The 19,323-nt window shown below is 35.9% G+C and overlaps 1 protein-coding gene across 1 annotated transcript; it reads left to right on the forward strand.

The window, feature by feature from the left end:
- The first annotated feature begins 13,744 nt into the window (after positions 1 to 13,744).
- Positions 13,745 to 18,877, forward strand: LOC138170218 (small ribosomal subunit protein eS17-like). Its single transcript, XM_069099536.1, has 2 exons — positions 13,745 to 13,927; positions 18,460 to 18,877. Exons 1-2 carry the CDS (start codon positions 13,745 to 13,747, stop codon positions 18,847 to 18,849), a joined length of 573 nt encoding a protein of 190 aa, XP_068955637.1. The 3' UTR covers positions 18,850 to 18,877.
- The last annotated feature ends 446 nt before the right edge of the window (positions 18,878 to 19,323 follow it).

Consider the following 19,323-nt stretch of genomic DNA (forward strand, 5'->3'; position numbering starts at 1 on the left):
TATCTATCTATCTATCTATCTATCTATCTATCTATCTATCTATCTATCTATCTCCACATACACACACATATTGTGTGTGTCTGTCTGTATATATGTATGTATATATATTTCCCAGACAACTAAAATTGAAAGTTGTTGTTATTGGGTCATTTTTTCAGTAATGTCCAACTCTTTGTAACCCCATTTGGGGTTTTCTTGGCAGTGATACTGGAGTGATTTGTCATTTCCTTCTCCAGCTAATTTTACAGGTGAGGAAACTGAGACAAATAAGGTTAAGTGACTTGCCCAGGGTAACACACTAGAAAATGTTTAAGGCCATATTTGAACTCAGGAAGATGAGTCTTCCTTAGTCCAGGCCTGGTTTTCTATCCACTGCACCACCTAGCTCCTGCATTTGGTGACTATCATCAATTATACTGTGTTGTGAACCAGTCATTTTTTTATCTGTTTCCTCAGCACCAGGCCATTAGATGTTACTATACGCTATTTTAACAGCGTTCTCTTTTCTAATTTGGTGCTTTTAATCATCTTTGAGTCTATTCTCAGTAAAAACATAGTTGAAACTTGTTAGAACTGTATGTAAATGAAGAGTTAATGAGCTCCAAATTATAGCCTGAGGACATTTCCAACAGAGTCAATAGTAATAATAGCTCAAATTTGTATATGGTTTTCTCCTTTATAGCTCACATATCCATTATTTTATTCCATCCTCACAACAACCCTGTAAGTAGAATGGAGAGACAGATGAGGACATTGAAGCCCAGAGAGGCTGTAACATTCTCATGGTAAACCAGCTAATCCCAGCATAATTTTTGAATGGACTTGCTGACATTTATTTTGATGTGATTCAGAGAGCCTTTTTGCTTAATTCCTGATTTTAATGCCATGTATTACTAAGAGGCTGGCTCCTGAACAAATGGGTTTTAAATGGTTTTGAGCATGTTGGATTTTTTTAAAGCATTTTTTTTTTTTACTTTCCTCAATGTAAAACAACATAAAACAGGGAGATGTATGCTTGCTAAAGACGTTTGCCATTGACGGGAGTGGAAGCCAGCATAGATTCCAAGTTGAAGATGGATTCCCAGTGGATAGTAAAATAATCCAGATATTCCCTTTTGTAGATGACATTGCACTGTTTTTATCAAGTCCTGGAACATTGCATACCTATAACCAGTCAAAAAAATTTGACTTCACAATACACACAAAGAAAACCAAGTGGATGAAGAGTGTCTATTGCCAAGGTTAGAACATATAGTTCTATGGACAGACTATAGAGTCTGCCCATCAGTGTAGGTAATAAATCAGTGTAGACATGTATAGTGTATGCATGCATACATGTATATGTATGAATATTCATATATGTATACAAAAGATATATGTCTGCATATGCATGCGTGTATGCAACTACATTGTTGATGTATGTGTGTATGTATGCACGCATGCATGTGTACAAAAGGACAATGAGTTAGACCTAGAATTTAACTAAAAGAGAAGGGTTTACTGATTTGACTTCAAGAAATTTCAAAATTCCTTCAACGACTCCAAGTTCCTCCCAGAAACAAAGGCCTATCTATTGCTTTAACACCAATATTCTACAAGCTTTGCTATATGAATATGCAGCAGAGAACATAGCAGTGTCCAAAGAAATGAAAATGATTATAATACAAAGGCAAATTGGAGAAGTACATGGTAGGTGTAAATATAGACATCGATATAAAATGCAAGGTAGGAAGGGAAGTTGAGCTAGTCCCATGGCAAGAGGGAGCTAGCTCAAGTGCTCCACCCAGAAAATCAACAGAGAAATAAATTCCTTTTGGCACCAGTCCCTAGGAAAAATTTTGAGTAATTCTGGAATAGTAATTTGGGAAAAAATTATATTTTGTTTATATTCATTCAAATACGATAATGGAGCAGATTTATAATAGTGGGGTAAACTGACATTTTCAATGAAATTGCCATTACAGACAGCTCCATTGATTAATGCACTATTATGATTATATCACCACTAATACCCATCAATAATCAACAGATTTGTAAATCTTACCTGTGTTTATCCATCTGTTCACAACCAATTTATTTTAACGAATAGTTACTGTCTTCCTCATAGGAAATGTTATCAGTCATTTACCCATCAGAGTGAATGTGTCACACATCCTTTCAAAAGAATAATACATCAAAATTGTATTTACTGAGTTTAAGAAAATCACAAATAATTCTTCTGTTTGTGAAGCTTTTATGCTTGTACTATGTGTATGAGGACAATTCATATATACATGTATGTATATGTATATAACATATATGATCTATGAGCACATACATATGAATACATTGTAATTTTAGTTACCTCTATCATCTTTACACATAGGGATGAGTCCTATTCTCCCAGTGAAAAACCCAGAGAGAAAATAAAGTGCTTCTCATGGTACATAACTTCTAAATCCTTTCACCATACTGACTGTCCTCTTGGTATTACCTACTAGTCTTCTAGTAACCAGTAAGAAAAAAAATATATTATTAAACTGCATCAAAATCTTTATGATAAATTCTTCCTCAAAGTTTGCAATGTGTTACACAATTGCTTTGATATCTCTGCCTCATCCTTTTTTGAAATAAAGGACTGCCAAAGGTATAGGCCTTGATTAAAACCATTAGAAAAATTAAAATAGAAAAGAACTATACACCTAAGAATGGCTCATATGTAGGTGAGTGCCTGGACATGATATCGGTTTTTTGGTGTTCCAGGACAATATAGTTTTCTAAAAAAACTTTTGAATGAGAATGAAATTATTACTGCTAAAGTTTCACCCCCTTAAATTTCGACTTTGATTAGTATTAAAATATTAATATCCCTAGAGAGGATAACACTCTTAGATGGTATCAGTCATTTATGCCACAGCATGAATGTGTTTTGAATCTTACCCAAAGGGTAAATGAGGAAAAAGCTTCAGGTTTTCAGAGGGTAGTAAGGATGCCATTGTGGTTGAAGAAAAGCATAGAATAAAGTGGTTCAGGTTTCTGAATTCAATTTTCAATATATATTGAGCTCCCATCATAGGTCACTTCCTGTCCATTTCCATATTATGCCACATGCTTTCAAGGTGATCTTTGTCCTAAAACTCAGACTCCCAATCCTGGGACCCTGGGCTTTGATTGATGATAAGGATAAAAGGAAGAGATGAAGAAGAAGAGATGAAGGTAAGAAGAGTGAGAGAAAAAGGGAGATGGTAGGGGGAAGTGGGAGGAAAAAGGATAGAAGAATAAAAGAAAGCTTACTACAAAAAAGATTTGTTTAAAAACTTGTTTGGGGGTTTAAAACTAATTGATGTGAAAGACTATGTATTTTTACTAATTTATGAAAAAAATACTAGAACTTTCTCTTTGATTTTCTCAGAATTTGAGCAAAGAATTAATTGATAAACTATCCACTAGTAGATAAAGAGAGAAGTGAGTATTCCATTTAGGCTACAGGTGGAGATATTTGTCTCCCAGACCTCTCAAGTAGAAAAACCCAACAATTCAACAGCATATTAATGCCATGTAGGAGCTAAATGCCTGAGACACAAAGTACAATGCTGATCATTGGGAAAGACATATAGTTTGGAAATAGCAAGGTGTCTGCCTTTATACAGCCACAGTAAGGCTCACACAAGATTTAGCAACTACCGCATTAAAGTAGTGGGAGGCTTGGAATATCATATTACAAAAGACAAAAGAGCTATGATTACAAGCAAAATTACAACCTACCCAGCAAAATGGAGTATAATTGTTCAAGGGAAAACATAGATATTTAATGAGATATAAGACATTTAAGCATTCTTGATGAAAATACCAGAGCTAAATAGAAAATCTGACTTTCGGGGTGGCCAGGTAGCACAGCAAGTAAGAGCACCGGCTCCAGTGTTGAGAAGACCTGGAGATCGAATCCCGGGCTCAGACACTTAGCACCCACCCAGAAACACCTGGCCGTGTAACCTCGAGCAAGTTACTTAACCCCGATTGCTTAAAAAAAAAAAATCTGACTTTCAAATATAAGACTCCAGAAAAGCATAAAAAGCTAAACATAAAAGAGAAATCAGAAGGTACTCCATAAGCTTAAACTGTTTGCCTTTCTATATGGGAAGTTAGGACTTGGATCTTTGAAGAACATAACCATTATTAGGGAAGTTAGAAGAATTCTACATGGAAAAAGTATGCAGGAATGAGTTACTTATGTTGGGATGACATAATAAAATAGGTGAGAAAGAGGAATGCCTTGGGAAAGGGGAGAAGGGAGAGGAAAAATAAGAAAAATTATCTCACATAAAAGAGGACTAAAAAAATCTTTTACAATGGGGGGGAAGGGGTTAGGAGGCAGTGCTTGAACCTCACTTACATCAAAATTGGTTCAAAGAGGGAAAATTAAGGAATAAGCAGGGAAAATGCATCTTGCTTAAAAAAGCACCAAAAACAAAATAATAATAATACTAAACATATATAAACCAAATGGCATGGCATCCAAATTCTTAAAGGAAAAATTAAATCAATACTAAGGAGGTGGTGCCAAGACACCAGAATAAAGCAGGGAATCACCTGAGCTCTCCCAATTTTCCTTCCACAAAACATTAAAATAACACCTTAAAAGGAATTCTGGAGTACCTGAATAAACAAAAGAAAAGTGTGAAACAACTTTCCAGCCCATGATGACTTAGAAGGTTAGCAAGAAAGGTCTGTCTTACTGGGGTGACAGTGCAGTCCAGTCCAGGTCAGGCCACCCTTAAGAAACAAGCAAAAAGGCTCTGGGACCCTGCACCAAGCACCCAGCAGTGGGCCACAACTGACAACAGTGAGCAGCAGACCTTGGGGTAACTGAATCAGCAGCAGTGGTTTCTAGAGCTCCTAGACCACATAAAGGGATGAAACTGGTCAGAAGGAAATTCCAGGAGATCACTTGATGGCACTAGGCATAGGACTCTGTTGCATTGTCTATGCGTGGCTCCGGGTCACAGTCCCAGGCCAAGGAGGAAGATCAACAGGAGGAGGGACACTGGTCACAGTTTAAAGGTGGAAAAGATTGCTTTTGATCACTTACAGGCCAGAGCACAGGACAGTAGAATACTGACCACACCTCTCCTTAGATTATACCACCTTGAACGAAGTAAAACTTACAGATCCCCCAGAACTATCACTGAATGTAGCAACATGAAAAACTTGAAGCTTGGAACAGTGTCCCCTCCACCCTGGGAAAAGAGCCCAGTTTTAACATAAAGTTAAAGACTGGAAAAATGAATAAACATCAAAAAGTACCTGATCATAAAAAAGTTACTATGCTAACAGGGAAGATCAAAACACAAACTCAGAAGAATATAAAAACAAAGCATCTACATGCAAAGCCTCAAAGAAAAATATGAATTGGTCTCAAGCCCTGGAAGTGCTCAAAAAGGATTTTAAAAATCAAATAAGAGAGGCAGAGGAAAAATATGGAAAGAAATGGAAGTGATATAACAAAGAATCAACAGCTTTGTAAAGGAGACATAAACATAGTAAAGAAAATAACACCTTAAAAACAAATTAGGCCAAATGGTAAAAGAAGCACAACAATCCACAGAAGAGAAGAATTTCTTAAAAAGCAGAATTGGCCAAATGGAAATAAGAAAAGAAGTTGTAAAAATAGGCAATTAGAAAACAAAACTATCACTCTTTGAAGATGATATGATGATATAGATAGAGAACTCAAGAGAATCAACTAAAAAACTAATTGATGCAGTCAACAACTTCAGCAAAGTTGCAGCATATAAAATAAATCCACATAAATTGCCAGTATTTCTCTCTCTATATATATATCTATATCTATATATATATAACAAAATTCAGCAGCAATAGATAGAAGAAGAAATTCTACTTAAAATAACTTGAGACAATATAAAATATTTGGGATTCTACTAGCCAATACAAAGCCAAGGATTATAGTAATACAATTATAAAATAAGATAGATTTAAACACTTACAGAAATATAAATTACTCATCTGTTGAACTAACATAATAAAAATGATAATTCTACCTAAATTGATTTACTTTAAGTAAGCATTAAGTGAAATACCAATCAAATTGCCAAAGCATTATTTTACAAATGTAGAAAAATAATAACAAAATTCATCTGAAAGAACTGAAAGTCAATAATATCAAGGGAATCAATGAAAAAAATGAAGGAAGGCAGTTTAGCAATTACAGATTTTAAACTATATTACAAAATGGTAATCATCAAAACAGGCTGGTACTAGCTAAGAAAGAAAGTGGTCAATCAGTGGAATAAATTAAGCATACAATATGTATACAATACAGAGTAGTAAATGCCCATAGCAACATAGTGTTTGATAAATTCAAAGAGTCAAGCTTTGGGGGTAAGAATTCACCATTTGATAAAAATTGCCATGAAAATCAGAAAGTACTTTGATGCAAACTAGATATAGACTAATATCTTATATTCTATACCAGATAAGGTCAAAAGAGATAAATGATTTGAATCTAAATGGCAATAGAGTAAGTAAATAGGGGGAACATGGGAAAATATACCTGTGAGATCTATGGATAAGGGAAAAATTTATGACAAACAAGAAACAGAGAGCATTATATGATGTAAAATGGATAGTTTTGATTATTTGTAGTGAAAACATTTTTGTACAAACAAAGCTAATGCAGCCAAAATTAGAAGGAAAACAGGACACTGGGGAAAAAATTGTTTCAAATTTCTCTGATAAAGCCTCATTTCTCAAATATACAAGGAACTGAGCCAAATTTATAAAAAAAAATAAGAGCCATTCTTCAGATAATAAATGGTCCAAGGATATGAACAGGCATTTTTCTGAAGAAGCAATAAAACTATCAATAATCACACTAAAAAAGCTCTAAATCACTATTGACTATTTTTCATATAACTGGGAAATATTTAATGAAATGATAATGTATTGAAAAAAATATATTGTTGTTTTTACTTTTAATGATAACACATGGTGTATCGCCAGTGATCAACTTATAACAGGTACTTGCTAAATGTTTATTGAATTAATGAGTATTATATGTTGAATCAACTCTCAGGAATTTAATATACATGCTCTTATATTTTGTAATGCTCAGTTTTTTTTTGTTTTTTGTTTTTTTTTGCTTTTCGGGGGGGGGGGAAGGCAGGGCAATTGGGGTTAAGAGACTTTCCCAAGGTCACACAGCTAGTAGGTGTTACATATCTGAGGCCATATTTGAACTCAGGTCCTCCTGACTCCAGGGCTGGTACTCTATTCACTGTGCCACCTATCTCCCCTCCTCAATTTGTTTAATAATTTTGAATTTATAAATTTACAAACCTTCAATTTGTGTTAACTCTGTGAACTTGCCAGGTCTAATGATTATTATTTTTTAAAAATTGATCCTGTAATCAATCCAGCCCACTAAGAACTGAGTTTTTGCTTATCTGGGGCTTTGCTTTATGGTGTTTCTGTTTTATTTTCAGGCTAGTTTTAAATTTATTAGAACTCTCCTCACAACAACTCTGTGTAGCAGGTGACAATAATAGCTAATATTTATATAACACTTTAAGGTATGTGAAGTGCTTCACAAAAATTATCTCAAGCATTGTAAGCCCCATTTTTCAGATAAGAAAATTGAACCTATAATCACAGAACTGAAGGCATGAGTCCTGCATGAGTTCTCAAAGTGATAATAAATGGGACTGACTTGAACCTGGTTAACTGAGTCAGGAAAGTACAGCACTCCATGCAATGTTACTTCATTTACCATGAAATATATCCTTTGCATAGGTTATCAACCCTGCAGTTCAATAGTTCAATATAGCACATCTCCCAAGATCCCATCTCTGTTAACTCTTATTAGCTCATTTTAGGTCTGGGGTCATTGGCCCTGTAGGGCTACCTGATTTCCTTCTCTATTGCTTTATAGAGTTCATATTAGCAGTATAAGAATTATTTCTCCAAGTCCCTATTTTGGAAAATTGTAACATTTAGGCAGAAATTGGATGCTCTGTCTTACTTTACATCTCTCTCTGTTGATAGTTAACCCCTGGCCTCTGTGTGGTTGAGGCAATATTCAAGTTACTGTAAGTGTTTGAGTGAAAAAACAGATCATATTATTGGTGATGGGCCCCGGGAAGGGAAGCCAAGTAGATGAACAGACCATTTCTTGGAATTTTCCTGATTTGAGTAGATGTTTGCAACTGGTAGCATCCGCTAGTATTTTTTCTGTTGTTGTTGTTGTTCTGAGATACTTGTAGGGCATCCTCTTAATCTCTCCCTCCTCTGCCACAGCCACTTCCTCCTTTTCTCTTCTTCCTTTAGCAGGATACACCTGGCTATCTATTCTTTCTGACTCATTCCTTGATTTTTTTTTCATTCCTTCCTTTCTGCTGCCTCTCTCTGGTTCTGATCTAGCTCCTAGTTTATACCAGCTCCTCAGGGCTCCATCAAGTCTCTCACCTAATGGAAAAGATTTCTTATAGCACTTAATTCAAATGTTTTTCATTAAAGGAGGTGTTCAGGCCTTGTTCCCACTTAGGTTCTGATTGATCCAATCAAGAAGTATTCTTACCAAATAAAAGTAATTACCTTTAAGTGGTGGGGGGAGGCAATCAACGAACACCCCCTTCCCTTACAAAGGGAACATTAGAAATCTCACTCCTATGTCAAGATACCCTATAAAAATCAGAATTTCTTTTCTTACATAAGCACTTGACAAATCCACTCTGAATTATCTCATTTTATCTTGACTTTATAAGGGCTTTGCTATAAAAGTAGATTTCCAATCACAGTTTGAAACAAATGATGGACAAAACTTGTGTGGTATAAAGACAAAGAATTAAATAGGTAAAAATCATGGCTCTCTCAATAGCTATAAAAGAAAAAAAGTGGTAATTACTGAATGAGAAATAAAGTAACTTATTAAAACAAAAACAAAACTCAGCTGCAATCATAGTAGTGTGTGCCAAACACCAAATTAGGTTGTTTACTTATAGGAATACCTATATGGGAGAAATCATACAATAGGCAAAAAGAAGTCAAAGTATGTAACATAAAATTATGGACTATAACGAATGATTGATGACTTTATTTGCATTAACATATGTGGCACAAAGCGTGGATGCACAGTCTTGCACGTTAGACATCCTTGATAAAAGCTACACATTTCTGTTATGCAGCAATGACTTCTTGCCAGCACAGTATCTCATGACAGACAGTCTATGCCAACACATAGAAGGAAATCATATCCCAGTTATTCTAATAAAAAGAGCTGCAGTTAAAAAACAAACAAATGAAAGCACTGCCTGGTACTTGAAGAAGTCACTAGATATGAAGAAATTCACTCCCTAAATTGTAGACTTTATGTTGGATCCATAAAAATATGAGTACTGTATCTTGCCCGGGCAAAAAGAAACACGATTTGAAATGACCTTTAGAGTGTCTGCTTTAAAAGACTTTTATAGCCAGTTGTCTTTCTACTATATATTGCCAGGAAAAAAAAGCCCAAATGACCAGTCCCTTCTGTAGGCTCCTGACAGGTATGGAGAAAATTACTATTGCTCATCTTTCAATTTCAAGCATTGGCTTGTTTGCAATTTTATGCTGTTAAAAGTCACATGAAATGGCTCATTCTTGCAGTGCCTGTTTCCTAGAAGCAAAGAATTGTTATTATGACCATACTGGAACTATAATAGCCAACTATTTAGTTAGATATTTAGTTTAAGATCCTTAGCACTGTTTACTACTTCCTTTATGATCTAAGGTTCTCTAAACTTGTGATCTCCAAAGTGAGGATTAAGGCATCATGGGAATAGGTGTGAGGAAGAATACATTTTGCTTGTAGAGGGGTATCTGGGCTTCATTGTGTGATCATCCAATCAAAGAGTAAGAGGATGGTTTGTCTCACATATCTTGTGCAACTTGTCTCCAATATAATCACATCTGCTCCTCATCGACTACATTCCAATTCTCCCTTATTTTGTGAAATTTCTCAAACCTCCATTTTTAAGGCAGGTTTTGGACCTTCAGGGCATTTTTTATCTAAGCAGGAGGGAAAAATACCCTTCCCCAGGGATTACTGAAGGGGAGCTAGGTGCTGCAGTGAATAGAGTGCTCGGTCTGGAGTGAGAAAGACTAATCTTCCTGAATTAAATCTGTCTTCAGACACTTACTATGTGACCCTGGGAAAGTCATTTAACCTTGATTGCCTCAGTTTCCCCATCTGTAAGATGATCTGGAGAAAGAAATGGCAAACCACTCCAGTAACTTTGACAAGAAAATCCCAAATGGGGTCAATGGCTGACCAACAAAAATGGGATTACTGATAAAGGTGTTTAATCAAAAAAAATATTGGAGACTACTGGTCTAGGGTAAGAACAATGAATCATTCTCAGACTTAATATGCCTTAGTTTCTTTTTGTGTGACTTAAGGATGTTGCAGTTTTCTTGTGTGTTCCAGGGCCCTTGTGCTATTTCAAGTTCATTGAGAATTTTCTTGTTTGGATTTCTTTTGCAGAGTCTGTCCCTCAAGCTACACTGTATTCCCTTCTTTTAAATATCTTAGTTTTTTTCGGGGTTCATCTTAGGAGCTAACTCATCCAGGAAGCCTTTCCTGATTGACTGGGCTGTCAAATGTTAGTGTGCACTCTCTCCTCAAATTACTGTGTATTTGCTTGATCATTTACATGTTTCATTACTTAGAGGTAAGCTTCTTCAAGGAATATAAAGTTTTACAATTTAGTTTTTGTATCCCCAGTGCCTATTATGGTGTCTTACACATAGCAGGAATTAAAAGTAATTGGAGAAGCTTCTGATGAATGGAAAAGTGCTTCACAGGTCCTCTTTGTGGTTGTTTGTCCTTTGTTTTGGAAGATCAGTGACACCATAGGTTGATGTCTTGATTTGGACGTGAATTGGATTTAAGTGAGGGAAAGTTGCATGAAGTCATTAGCCTTTCTCTTCCAGAGTCATTTAAGACCAGTGGCAATACAAAAGTCAAGATGACTGGTGATGGCCCAGGATGCAATGGATGACCTTGTAACCATCAATGTCTGTCTAAGCACTAAACCCTAAGCACTCCACAGCATCTACTTCAGCTGCATTATTGGCCATTGGAATGAATTGTTCTCCACCCATTCCACTGGAGGAGGTCCTCACATGCTTGGGATAGACAATTACCTGATCCATTGACAGGTTTGAGGCCTGTCAATTACCCTCAACCTAGTTTAACATGTCTGCCAAGACAATTTTACTGGGGCATTGGGTGGATGAGCAGCTCTGAAAAGGGCTCTGTGAGCCCTCACTCTGCAGGTGCCAGGCTTCCACGAACACCTTATTCATCCAACAATACTATTGTGAAATAACAAATGACAAATACGATGGTTTCAGCAAAACCTGGGAAGTGCTGTATGAACTGATACAAAGTGAAGTGAACAGAACCAGGAGAATATCATACATAGTAACAACAATATTGCAATGATGAACAGATGTGAACGACTTAGCTATTCTCACCAATAGAATGATACAAGACAATTTGAAAGGACTTTTGATGAAAAAAATGCTATTCACTTCCAGAGAAAGAACTGGTGTAATTTTAATGCAGATTGAAACAAATGTCATTTTTCTTGGGCTTTTTTGGGTCTTTTTCTTTTCACAACATGATTGACATAGAAATATGTTTTGCATGATTCCTTTAATATAACCTATGTCACATTCCTTGCCTTCTCAATAAGTGGGGAGGAAAGGAATGGGGAACTAATTTGGAACTCAAAATTTAAAAAAATATTAAAATTGTTTTCACATGTAAATGGCAAGCATAAGCCATTCCTCAGGTCTAGAATGAAAAAAAGGTGACCCAGTCTCCATTTTTCAGAATATGTGTCTTTCTACAAGGCTTATTGTAGGAATACTTCCTCTGTGAAGCCTTCTTCTCAGTTATTTCCTTCATCAGTTTTCCTTGGATCATGGAGGATGATCTAAGATACTTATTTGTGTGGCATCTCCCTCAAACAGAGTGGAAGAATCCAGAAGTCAAAGATCATTGTTTTGGGTTTATCATGATAAGTCCAGCAGCTACCCAAAGACTTTACTCATGTTAAATGTGTCAAACATGTTTATTGAATTGAATTTGGAACATAAAGAAATGTTTGAGTTCATATCTTCCATATATAACTTATGCCTAGGAAGGTATAACATAAAGGCACAAGGTAAGCATCTTGATAGCAGGCATGATTTGCCACAATCTTCAGTGCTGGCCCCCTCTATCTCTGTGAACCAGTCTGAGCCATTTTTGGCAAAATAAAAATCAAGGTTGTCTCAGAATGAGATTTAACTCATGTTCACTTTTTTATCTATTGTGTCAGTAAGTGGAGCTCTACTTTTGGACCCTGGGCATTCCATTTTAATTGAAGGATAGGAGGTAGAAAAAAGAATGAGGGGATAGAAAGAAAATATATTCTTATTTAACTTAGTCTTAGATGTACTTATGAGATCATTTTCATTAAAAAGGGATAACACCAATGTGAATTCAAAGAGTAAGTGTACATTTTTCCTGCATACTAATACAACCCTTCATGAAACCCAACTCCCCTTGAGCTAGCTTGTAGGAGAGATAGTGGGAAAAAAAATCTGTCTTCTTTTGAATGGTGATATTTAAGCTCACATAGCTCCAACAGATTATTAAATCCATGTGGCCGACTCTGTGTGATTTTTTTAAAGGCTAAGCTAAAGTGTGACTTGGTTACACACTATCAACTTTCACAGCAAAGGGACTACTTTGCATGCTGTAGATATCATCTGTGCTTCTGCCTCTGACAAGATCATCTTACTACTGCTGACCTCTCTGATCACTCTCAGTAAAGTGGAGGACATTTTAAACCCCTTCCACATAAATTTTACAAAGGACTGAAAGATGAAGAAATAAGGCATTAAATTCACTTCCTATAGGAGTTTTCTGATTTTTCAGGGGTAATGGCCTGAAAAGTTTTAGATGATAGGTCAGAGAAGCTACTTTTATTTAGGAGTATTATTTGGTAGGGAACTTCAAGCTAACTCTGACATGAAAAAAATAAAGAAGCCTTGTCAAGATATGTGTTGTTCTAGTTAATAATGAGGCCGTAATTAAGGAGTCCCTTTCATGTAGTTTAAAGCTGATGTCTGACCTATCTTCAGATTGCTGTAATCTGATGAGACTGTTCTTTGCATTCTAATCATCTCTAATATATCATTATTAATGAGTGTCCCACTAGTGTATTTGGTGTGACTTTCACAAACAGGCATTAGGGAGAGAATGCTTCCCTAACAAATGGAACTTCCAGAATCCCAATGGAGATTCCACTTTTACTCAGAAGATAATTCTAAATAAATAGACTTTTGTCTCCTCCCCTGAAATGTCCCAAACCAGTCACAAATAGATAAAAAGGACTGGGTGCAATGCTGAAAAAAAGAGTGGGGCAAGAACCTGACATAGTGGGTGAAAGGCACAAATTCCTCACCTAACTGAATACTTGGAATAACTATTTCATGCTATTTCCACTGTTTCCCTGTTACCCTTTTTAAAAATTAAATATGTTGTATTGATACCTTTGTTTTTTTACATCTTTCTATTCTGCCCCAGTATTTCTCTCCCTTTTTCTATCAGAAGGCCATCTCACAAGACAACATTTTTCTACAGAAAAAAGAAGAAATAGTAAAGCATAATTTAAGAGTTATCATAGTATCTGAAAGCCATGACAAAAAAAAGAGCATGGCCAGCATCTTTGAAGAAATTGTCAAAGAAAACCGCCCTGATATCATAGAACCAGGGGTTAAAATAGTCATTGAGAGAATCTACCAATCACTTCCTGAACGAGATCCCAAAATGAAAACTCCAAGTAATAATGTAGTCAAAATTGAGAACTATCAGGTCAAGGAGAAAATACTGCAGGCTGTCAGAAAGAAACAATTCAATAATATATCAAGGAGCCACAATTAAATTACACAGGACTTAGTCGCTTCTGCATTAAAGGTTCAAAAGACCTGCAATATGATATTCCAGAAGACAGAGGAGCTTGGAGAATCAACCAGCAAAATTAAGCATAATCTTTCCGGGGAAAAGATGGGCATTCAATGAAAAGGTAACTTTCAAAATTTCCTAATGAAAATACCAGAGCTGAACAGAAAATCTGATCATCAAATACAAGACTCAAAAGAAGCATAAAAAGGTAAAACAGGGAAAAAAATCATAGTATTCAATAAGGTTAAACTGTCTATATCCCTACATGAGAAGAGAATGCTTGTAACTCTTAAGAACCACATCTCTATTAGGGCAGTTAGAAGAAGTATACTTAGATAGAGGGTATATATAAATTGAACTTTGATTTAATGATAAAAATTAAGGGGTGAAAAAAAGGACAGGGAAAGGCAGAATAGAGTAAATTATATCCCATGAGGAGGCATGAAAGACCTCTTATTGTAGAGAGAAAGAAAGGAGGGGTGAGCATTGTTTCTCTGATAAAGGCCTCATTTCTCAAATATATAAGGAACAGAGTCAAGTTTATAAGAAGACAAGTCATTCCCCAATTGATAAATAGCAAAGAATATAAACAAGCATTTTTCATATAAAGAAATCAAAGCTATCTGTAGTCATGTAAAAAAATGCTCCAAATTATCATTGCTTAGAATGCAAATTAAAACAACTCTGTGGTGCCACCTCACACTTATTAGATTAGTTAATATGACAGAAAAGGAAAATGAAAAATATTGGAGGGGTTGTGGGAAAATTGGTACACCAATACATTGTTGATGGAATTGTGAACTGATCCAAACATTCTGGACAGCAATTTGGTACAATGTCCAAAGGGCTATAAAACTGTACATACTCTTTGAACCAGAAATACCACTATTATGTCTTTTTTAAAAAAAATAAAGCAAAATGACCTATATGTAGAAAAAAAAAATTTTTAGCAGCTCTTTTTGTGGTGGCAAAGAATTGGAAACTGAACAAAAGCCAATCAGTTGGGGAATGGCTAAACAAGTTGATATATGTGTGTTATATACCACTGTGCTTTAATAAATGATGCACAGGATGCTGTTATGGGACTGGGAATTTAAGATCTTCCCTGCCCCTAGGCCCTTTGATAGGCTTAAGTGACTCTGAGAACCTTCCTGGATTTGAAAATATACTCTGCCCCCTAATAGGCTGAATGTGGTCACTTGATGCCAGTTTGGGAGGCTTGTTTTTCAGGAATGCTTACACCTTGTTGCTTTCTGATTGGGCAGTGGGTCAAGAGGGCTGTGACATTCTCTGAGGCTATATGTACCCTGATGTGAGGTTTTGTTTTGGGGTTCACTTTGAGAACAGTTGTGTGATTTGACCAGATGAGACTTGGGGTAGCCGTTGAGCCTGCTGGCTTTGAAAACCCAGATGTTGGTGCTTCCCTCTCTGGTAACTGACTAGGTATGTATGTATGTAATGGTCAGACAGCTAGAAGCCTGTCTGCTGATCTGTTTCTCTGTCTGCTTGTAACTTGTTTATATTCTCTGAAGTTCGGGGTGCTTACCTTTTCCCCCTGAACTAGGTAAATGACATGTGTTTGATTAAAGCAAGATTGTTAACCCATTTTGAGTTGCTTTCCTTTAGAAAAGCAGAAGTAAGAACCTGTGTTGGCAGCCACCCTGGGTATGCTAGGGTGTTTGCTGCTACAGATGCTTTCGGCAAAACCTAGAATACTTACATGAATTAATACCAAGTAAAGTGAGAAGAACCAGGAGATCATCGTGCACAGTAATAGCAATATTGTAATGATGATCAACTGTGAAAGACTTGGTTACTCTGATCAATACATTTATCCAAACAGTTCCAATTGATTCATGATGAAAAAATGCTGTCTACTTTCAGAGAAAGAACTGGTGAATTCCGAATAGAGATCAAAGCATACAATTTTTTTTAACTTTATTTCCTTGTGGGTTTTTTTTGTGTTTTCTTTTACAACATGACTAATATGGAAATATGTTTTACATGATTATACAAGCATAACCTCTATCAAATTACTTGCCTACTCAGGAAGTGTGGGAGGAAATTTGGAACTCAAAACTACTTTAAAAATGGTCAAAATTGGTTTATGTATAATTGGGAAAAACAAATATTAATATAAAAATTAATTAGAAACTAAATAATACAATCCTGAGGAATGAGTGGATCAAGGGACAAATCATAGAATCAATAATTCATTAAATGACAACAATGAGACAGCATATCAAAATTTGTGGGATGTCATCAAAACAGCATTTAAGGGAAAAATTCTATCTCCAAACATGTGCCTCAATAAAAGTGGGAAAGAACAGATAAATGAATTGGGCATGCAACTTTTTAAAAAAGAGTAAAGATAAATAAAAAATAAGCATTCAACACCTAAATGTAAGAAAATCAAAAAAGAGTTTTAAAAAATTGAAAATAAAAAACCCATTGAAATAATAAATAAAAGTTGGAGCTAGTAATATAGAAAAAATCATTGATAAATTTTATTTTAAAAAAGAAGAAAACGGTAAATTTACTACTAATGAAGATGAAATTAAAACAATTATTAGGAGTTATTTTGCCTAATTATATGCCAGTAAAACTGACAGTCTAAGTGAAATGGGTAAATACTTACAAAAAGAAAAATTGTGCAGGTTAACAGAAAAGGAAATAGAATACTTAAATAATCCTATCTTTAAAAGAGAACTAGAACAAGCCATAAGTGAGTTCCCTAAGGAAAAATCTTCAGGACCAGATGGATTTACCAGTGCATTTTTCCAAACATTTAAGGGACAATTAATCCCAATACTATATAAAATATTTGGAAAATAGGTAAAGAAGGATTCCTACCAAATTCTTTTTAATCACACAAATATGATTTAGATGCCTGAACTCAGAGAGTAAAAACAGAGAATTAAAACTACAGATCACTTCTCTTGAATATTGGTGCAAAAAATTTAAATAAAATAGTAGCAAGGAGATTACAGCACTATATCACAAAGATCATACACTATGTGCATGTGGGATTCATGGCAAGAATGCAGGGCTTGTTCAATATTAGGAAAACTATTAACATAATGGACCATATCAATAACAAAAATAACAAAATAATTTGATTATAGTAATAGATTCAGAAAAAGCCTCTGACAAAATACAACACCTATTGCTATTAAAAACAACAGAAAACAAGAATCAATGAAGTCTTCTGAAAATGATAAATAGTATCTCCCTAAAATCAAGAGCAAGCATTTATTGTAATTAGGAATAAACTAGAAGCCTTCCCAATAATATTAGAGGAGAAGCAAGGGTGTCTATTATCACTGATATTTTTCAGTATTGTACTAGAAATGCTATCTATAGCAATAAGACAAGAAAAAAAATTGAAGGAATAAAACTAGGCAATGAGGAAACAAAGATATTTGCAGATGACATAATAGCATACTTAGAGAACCCTAAAGAATCAACAAAAAAGTAGTTGAAACAATAAACAGCTTTAACAGAGATATAGGATATAAAATAAACCCATATAAGTCATCAAGATTTCTTCATACTACCTACAAAATTCAGCAAGAGGAGAGAAGAGAAATTCCATTTAAAATAATTTCAGATGATAGAAAATAATTGGGATCCTACTTCTCAAGACAAACCCATATCAACCAAATTTCACAACACTTCACAAAATGAATACATAAATGAATTGTATGAATACAATTACAAAATACTTTTCACACAAATACAGAACTAAACAAAAATAGAAATGTTAATTGCTCATGGACTGAGCAAATGTAATAAAAATAACATTTCCACCTAGGCTAATTTACTTATTCAGTGATATGCCAAACTATCAAATATTATTTTGTAGGCTTCAAAAATAATAACAAAATTCATCTGGAAGAACAAGAAGTCAAGTATATCAACTGAATCAATGAAAAAAATGTGCAGAAATAGAGTGGTGGATCAGTGGAATAAATTAAGTATACAATACATAGTGGTACATATTGATTGTAATCAAGTTTGGTTAACCCATTGCTAGGAAAACCCGAAACTAACTTGGAACAAACTGGGCAGAGACTAGCCTCTTGCATTTAATATCAACATATGGTTGAAATGTATAAATGATTTAGAAAAAAATGATATCAAAAGTAAATTAGAGGCTGCTCGGCGCCAGAGCCGCCTGCCATCCGTTGCCATCCATTGCCATCCGTTGCCATCCGCGGCTCCCCTGGGCCCCGCGCGGCCACCCGGGAGCCTGGGAGCCTCCGCTCCCTTGGGGATGCATGGCTGGCAGGGTCTCCTGTGCGGAGCTTGCCTCTGGGGCTCTGGAGGGAGGGGCTGGGGCGCGGACGTGGTGGGCCTGAGCCCAGCCGGGGCCTGGCCCAAGCCGGAGCCTGGCAGGCGTGAGCGGTGTGGGAAGGGGTCCGTCTTCCTGCTCCCGTGCCAGCCTCTCACTCCCCCGCTCCTAGGGTCGCGTTAGGACCAAGACCGTGAAGAAGGCGGCGCGAGTCATCATCGAGAAGTACTACACCCGCCTAGGCAATGACTTCCACACCAACAAACGCGTGTGCGAGGAGATCGCCATCATCCCCAGCAAGAAGCTCCCCAACAAGATCGCGGGATATGTTACTCATCTGATGAAGCCTGTGAGAGGTATCTCCATCAAACTGCAGGAAGAAGAAAGAGAAATGAGGGATAACTACGTCCCTGAGGTCTCTGCTTTGGATCAGGAAAGCACTGAAGTGGACCCTGATACCAAAGAAATGTTGAAACTCCCGGACTTTGGTAGTTTGTCCAACATGCAAGTTACCCAGCCCACAGTTGGGATGAGCTTCAAAACACCAAGAGGAGCTGTTTAATATTTACTTTTGCCTTCTTTCCAATGAACTTGGGAACTCCCCCCCCCAAAAAAAAAATAAATTAGAGGACCACGGAAAATAGACCTGTCGGATATATGGATAAAAGGAAAGTTTATGACCAAAGAAGAGATAGAGAGGATCATGGTAAGAAAAATAGATCCTTTCCATTACATGAAATTCAAAAGCATTTGCAGAAACGAAAGTAATGAAGTCAAAATTAGAAGGAAATGGGGAAACTCAGAAAAAAAATATGCAGCAAATTTCTCTAATAAAGTCCTCATTTCTCAAATATATAGGGAATTGAACCAAAGTTATAAACAAAATTAGAGCCATTCCTCAGTTGACTACTTGTCAAAGGATATAAACTGGGATTTTTCAGAAAAAGAAATCCTAGCTATCAATAGTCACATAAAAATGCTCTAAAATTAGTATTGATTAGACAAATGCAAATTAAAATAACTCAGGTACTTCCTC

The sequence above is a fragment of the Petaurus breviceps genome, unplaced genomic scaffold (genome assembly GCF_028583685.1).
Source record: "Petaurus breviceps papuanus isolate PSGF00001 unplaced genomic scaffold, PetGlider_PUasm1.0 38, whole genome shotgun sequence".
Lineage (NCBI taxonomy): Eukaryota > Metazoa > Chordata > Mammalia > Diprotodontia > Petauridae > Petaurus > Petaurus breviceps.